Below are 6,666 nucleotides of genomic sequence, written 5' to 3'. Positions count from 1 at the left end.
GAGGTCTCTGTCAATGTGATCGTGGGGTTGGACTTTTTCAGGAGGACTTAAGTTCAAATCTGGCCTCAGACACTTGACTCTTACTAGCTGTGTGACCCTAGGCAAGTCACTTAACCCTCACTGCCCTGCAAAAAATTATAATGGCTATTGACTGGAGTAGGGAGCACTAGGAGACTGTTTGGGTCTGGACTCTTTCCCTATGTCCCTGACCTTCCCTCCTCCCTGCTCTCCAGTCACCTCTGTTCACTGTTATCTCACCTCAGATTTTTTTCTTCTGGTACCCTCCATCCTCTAACATTCTCTGAAACTTTCCCTAATGCCTAGTGATGACTCACAGGGGTTCTTGAGGCCAAGGGTGGGAGACACTGTTCCAAGTATACTCCTGGTGATAAGAATGGTGCCGACAATGATGCCCAAAAGACCCACAGTCAGACCTGTGGCACAGATAAGAGTCTCTGTTGACTCTGGCAGTGGGGTTGGTATCAGGGGCTCTGGAAAGAGAGACAGGCCTGGGGTTAGAGGGCACAGCAGTGTACATGGTAAAAGTGATCAGGGAAGGGAGAATTTTAAATGTATAGGACTTGTAGGTTCTGGGAAAGGGGTATAATTTAGGGTAGGTTGCTTATTTCTTAGGGGCTGAAGGAAGGATACATAGGTTCTGGGGGTAGGAGCCAACTGAATAAAGGACATCTTACCCCAGTGTTTAAGAAGTGATTTCTCTAGGCCCCAGTGTTCCACCTTGCACTCATAGACATCCTCAGTGGAAGGGATGTAGGTGAGGTAGCTCAGTTTCTGAAAAGAGTGGTCTGTCTGTGGGTAGAAGTTGGTCTCCATCACACCTATGGTGACTGTCTGCCCATTCTGTAGCCATGTGATGTTGATTACAGGTGGGAAGATATTGTCCACAAGACAGATGAGTGTGTTTGGCTGGCCCAACTCCATGGGAGTTCTTGAGAACACCATCACCCCAGGAACTTCTAGAATGGGGACATAAAATTGATGAGAGTTTCTTTCAATGGGCCCCTGCCATTGAACTGAATCCCAAAGCAAGCATCCCCCGCAGCCCCCAAGTATTCCTAAGATTATGTGTGGGAAAGTCTCTGATATTCTCCACCTTCTGCCCACTGCTTTGCCCCATGCCAAAGCATCCTAGTTGTGATACTGGTGATAACTCTTTTCTGGTTTGGGGAGAGACCCGTGGAGAAAGTATGTGTATATATCGTGGTCCAGGGGGAATGGGGAACATGTCTCTCTAGGGAGGTTATAACTCTGCCAAGGTACTAAGGAGATGTCTGTTACAGAGAAAAATTTATTAAGGGCACAAAGAGAAACATTGTGGATCCTGATGTCAAGGTAGGAAGCCTTGAGGTTCCTCGAGGGAAAGGAGAAAGCTATCTCTAATGTGGGAGAGAATTTCTGGTTCGTGAGTGAAAGTCTGCATGACAGGGAAGATGGGCATCATGAAGGTGACCCTGGGTACCATTTGTGGCAGGAGTATAATTGGAGCTTCTCATCAGTAAGTCCAAGATATTCTTCATCATAGCAAAGTTTCTCAATCCTCCCCGGGGGTCAAACCTGGCAAAATTGCCAAATTCAGGTAGCTGCCACACAGTCTCCTTCTTCTTGAGATCCACATAGAACAACTCATCCCCATCAAAATCATTTGTGTACTGGCCTGAGGGCCCATAAGACTGGTAGATAGTTGTGCCAAAGGTGCCCACATGGTCGCCTAGAGGGAGAGAAGGAAAGGAGAAAGAACATGGGAATGGGAGAGAAAGAATATCACTACTTGCATGATGACTGCAAACTGAGGCCCAAAGAATATGGCTCCAAATCCAGGGACATTCTGAGAAAAGAGTTTGGGATGAGTGATCAGCGACAGATTTAGGGGACACATACATGCATATACAGCAGAGATAATGCCGAGAAATATAGAACAAACATACTGATTCCTGCTCTTATTAGGGGCAGTAGATAGGTTACTGAGCTTGGAGACAGGAAGACCTGTGGACAAGTCACTGAAATCGCCATTTGCTTCAGTTTTCTCATCTGTAATTATTATAACAGCTACCTTCCAGGATTTGTGTAAGGACCCAATGAGATAATAACTGCACAGTGTCTGGAGCATAATAAGTACTAGTTAAATGTTAGTTATGGGGGCAGTAATTTGGCACAGTGAATAAAGCACCGGTCCTGGATTCAGGAGGACCTGAGTTCAAATCTGCCCTGAGACACTTGACACTTACTAGCTGTGTGACCCTGGGCAAGTCACTTAACCCTCATTGCCCTGCAAAAAAAGAAAAAAAGTTAGTTATGATGATGATAGATGAACTCTTTAGTTAGTTGGGAACATATTCAGAAGAGAGAACACTGGAGAACATGTGAGAAAGGGGAACTTTGAGATGAATATGGGAGGACAATAAAGAGAAGTTCACATTCAAAACACTGAGAATTCAGATTTTATGTACAAGGGAGGGCCTGCCAACTTGCTTTATAAATCCACAAATTACTACTTATACTATGGCATGCGTTATCTATATAACGTCATAAATAGTTCCACCCATCTACTCACCTGCACATATTTGGGGGCTACCATGTTGTAGGGAAAAAAACAGGACTCGGAGAGATATAGGTTCAAATTCAGGCACCTACTAGTTATGTGACCATGGGAAAGCCACTTAGCTTCTTAGGGCTTAGAGTTCCTAGTCTGTAAAATGGGTGTAATAGTAAATCCTTTATTCACATCATCTTTTTTAAGCCCACAGGCATTATTACTCCCATTTTGTAGATGAGGAAACTGAGACTCAGAGAACTTAAGACTTGTAATTAGTAGAAGCAACATTTGAATTTTTGCCCCCCATTTCCAGCTCTGACACTTTTCACCACACACTAGAATAACTCTGCTATATCATACTGCCTTCTACTATAGGACTTAATCTCATGTGATTGTGATGAAGTTAAATCATAATTATATATATATGAAGTATTCTAAATGTCAATTATTATTAGTAGTAGTACTATTGATTGTGTATTTTAAAATATGATGCCCACTTTTACACTTGCAGCTGTAGTTTGGATTTTTACCTCACTTGAGCTCCTGGATTCCCTTCTTTCCACTCTTATCCTATTCAATTTGATTCAATTCAGTTCAGTTCAACATTTTTTTTTTGTTTTATTTTTTATTTAATGAGGCAATTGGGGTTAAGTGACTTGCCCAGGGTCACACAGCTAGGAAGTGTCAAGTGTCTGAGGCCGGATTTGAACTCAGGTCCTCCTGACTTCAGGGCCGGTGCTTTATCCATTGCATCACCTAGCTGCCCCCAGTTCAACATTTACTAAGAACAAATTAAGGGCAAAGCAATTGTACTAAGTGTCAGGGGAAAGGATGAGAGAAAAGAATGAGAGTAGAAATAAGAAAACAAGAAGGTAAGGAAAGGAAAAGGAAGAAGAAGAAGGAGAAGGAGAAGAAGGAGAAGAAGGAGAAGGAGAAGGAGAAGAAGGAGAAGGAGAAGAAGGAGAAGGAGAAGAAGGAGAAGGAGAAGAAGGAGAAGGAGTAGGAGGAGGAGGGAGGAGGAGGGAGGAGGAGGGAGGAGGAGGGAGGAGGAGGGAGGAGGAAGGAGGGGAGAGAGAAAGATGTTTTTAAGGATTTGACATTCTTCTTCAGAGCATGGTTATGACATGTACACTAATAAGGAAATGCAGAGTATAGGGTGGCACCAAACCCCAGAGGTATGTTGCTGATTATATATAACTAACAAAAGCAGAACTATAGGCAAGGAAGATGGAAGACAGTGACCTTGCCAGCTTTTGTGATTGCTCAGATTCATGTATTCAGAAACATTGAAAGGATCTTGGGGATTGGAGGGTAGAGTAAAACTGTGGTGCCTCAGATCCAGACAGCCCTTTTCAGGCTTGTTGAAAGTCTCTGAAATTATATCAAGGGGATATAGATTTCTCTTTATCTGTAGGGTTTGAATTTTAGTCTGAGCTGTCAAGTCCTTTCCTGGTCCGACCATCAGGAAGTATATTGAAAATAAAACTAAGCATATTATCCTGTCCATAATAATAATAGCTGGCATTTATACAGCACTAGGTTTGCAAATGCTTTATATATGTGTTCTCATTTTATCCTTACAACAACCCTGGGAGGTAGGTGCTATTAGAATGCTCATTTTTCAGAGGAAATGGAGGCAGACAGAGGTTTAAGTGACTTCTCAGGTTCACAGAGCTACTTAATGTCTGAGACTGGATTTGAACTCAGGTCTTCCTGACTCTGATGCTCTATCCATTGTACCATCTAGCTACAAAATCTTTAAAGATTGTACACAAACCTTGTCAATGCATTTCAAGAAGCACATACAGCACTGGGGAAAGACTGGACAAAGAAAATAAGAATGATAAAGGGGTCATGAGGTTAGATGACAAACTAAAACATTTAGGATTCTTCATGTGGAAGATTGAGAAGGGGTAGGTAGGATAAAAACATGAAATGAAATAACGAATGCTTTAGGAAAATGTCATTCCTAAACCCACAAAATGTAGAACTGACTTCCCACCCCTCCCCACAACTTTTACAATTTACTCCTTGAAAGTACTCATGGTGGTGGTGTGGGGTTGGGGGAGAGATGGCACACATTATGCTTCTAGCAATGTAATTTCTTTATTTCTTTTTTAAAAATGTTTTTTAGCAATGTAATTTCCTTTAGGATCAAACACAAACTTCTTGGTTTGGCATTTAAAGCTCTTTACAATCCAATTCCAGCCTACTTTTTGAGACTTATTGCTCATCACTCTCTTCACACACTTTACCACTCAGTCAAATTTACCCATTAGCTGTTCTTCACCCTTGGTCTTCTTTTTTCCTCTCTGATGTCTCAATACAAATTATCCCTCTTATGTTGTTCAGCTCAGGTTACTACCATCTAGAGGAGGCTTTTCCTGATCCCTCCATTTGCTGGTGTCTCCTCCACCCTCAGTTTCCTTATATTTACTGTAATGATTGGAATGATGCCACCTGCTGGAGACTTACTGTAGAAAAGCTGCGCCATGAAGTGAACGTCTCTGAGGGCAAGACCATGGGTCTTTTCTTTGGCATCAGGAAGTGACGTTTGCTGGTGGGAGGAAGAAGGGGGAGCCGGGCGCTCTGACTTGCTCTCTTTCCTAAGGACGCTGGTGGAGAAGGGAGCTAGAAATGCGCTCTCCCTTTAATAGATAGGAATCTAGGCCTTTCTCTCTTTACCAAAGTCTTATTCTCTTTAATAAATGCTTAAAAATCTAACTCTTGCTAAAGCTTATAATTCATTGGCGACCACTCAGATATTTTAGACAGACTAGCTAGAATTTTAGCCCTAAACATTACTCTGCATAGATTTTAATCTCTCTCTCTCTATATGCATATGGGTATATGTATATAGATCTAAGATACCTAGATCTACATGTTTATTTATTGTATGTGTTGTTTTCCACTTAGAATGTAAGCTCCAGCATAGAAGGAACTGATTTTTTTTTTCTTTGTCTCAATAAGCTAGCACAGTGCCTGACATATTATAGGCTTTTAATGAATCCCTTTTGGTTGATTAATTGAAAGAGAAAGAAAATTTATGGAAGTCTTACGACTAAACATCAACAGACTTAAACAAGTTTAGATAAATTTATGGCTGATGAATTGATAAATTAAGCTTTAAAATTGCTGTAAAGAAAAAAAATTACGATTTTAAATCACTCTGATAAATATTATAATTATTGTAGTCAGTTGCCAATATTTATTTTGATACTTGGTTTCATAACTGGGAGTGGGGAGGTCATGGTTTTCATTATGTTTTCATGCATGTTTTCATCAATGCAAAGTGACAATTACCCCTTAGTATACCTTCTTCCCAACACACACAAGCCCATACTGAGGGAACCAGAGAATATTTAGAGTTATATCAGTTATATCTGCTGACTAATTCATATCCCTATTACTTTTTCCAAGCTCCATCCCCAGTACACTCACCTATAATGGCACTGACTCCCTGGGAACTCAGCATTGTAGTCAGGATGAGGGCCCCTAGGAGCAGGCATCTGTTGTGAATCATTTTCTACTCAGGAGTTCATAGGAGATTCATTACCATAGCAGTGACTTCCCAGAGCAGTGAGAGTAGAGATGGTGATGGGGCAGGGCTGGAGCTTTGGAAAGATCTTTGCTGTTGGCAGTGGAAGATCACCTGAGATGAGCTAAAACTTGAACCAGAAAGATTTAACCAATCAAAAAAAATCCCCTGAGATGACTCCTCTGTTCCTTGGGACACCTCTCTTTCTCCTTTATGGAAAGTATGACTTCCTGTTATGTCATTAAGGGACTCTCTGTGGCACTCAGGGCAGAACGAAATCCCAACAGAGGTCACTCTCCTCACAGAACACTTGTAAAGGGGATGTTTGAAGGAAGCGTCAGTCTTACTTTTTGGTTATATATGTAGATGGTCTTTGATATGATGTGATCTGAGGCGTATGTAGTACCGCAAAGCATCTTTCCTACTGGTTTAATGTGGCACATGAAATCCAACAATTGGAAGGCCCCCCCCCACCCCCTTACCTTTTAGCATGTAATTTCTAAGATTTCTTGTTTGGGATCAGAGATTAAGAGCTGTACAGACACTTAGAGCCCATTTTGTCTAACATCTTCAT

The 6,666-nt window shown here is 41.6% G+C and overlaps 1 protein-coding gene across 1 annotated transcript; it reads right to left on the bottom strand.

Moving 5' to 3' along the window:
• Positions 1-291: 291 nt before the first annotated feature.
• Positions 292-6,129, bottom strand: LOC122754958 (HLA class II histocompatibility antigen, DQ alpha 2 chain-like). The gene is made up of 4 exons (XM_044003383.1): positions 5,996-6,129; positions 1,481-1,729; positions 696-977; positions 292-491 (listed from the first exon to the last, which is right to left on the bottom strand). Exons 1-4 carry the CDS (start codon positions 6,075-6,077, stop codon positions 292-294), a joined length of 813 nt encoding a protein of 270 aa, XP_043859318.1. The 5' UTR covers positions 6,078-6,129.
• Positions 6,130-6,666: the final 537 nt, after the last annotated feature.

The sequence above is a fragment of the Dromiciops gliroides genome, chromosome 4 (assembly GCF_019393635.1).
Source record: "Dromiciops gliroides isolate mDroGli1 chromosome 4, mDroGli1.pri, whole genome shotgun sequence".
Lineage (NCBI taxonomy): Eukaryota > Metazoa > Chordata > Mammalia > Microbiotheria > Microbiotheriidae > Dromiciops > Dromiciops gliroides.
The sequence above is the reverse complement of the archived record's forward strand: the minus strand, read 5'-3'. Positions and strand labels throughout refer to the sequence as shown.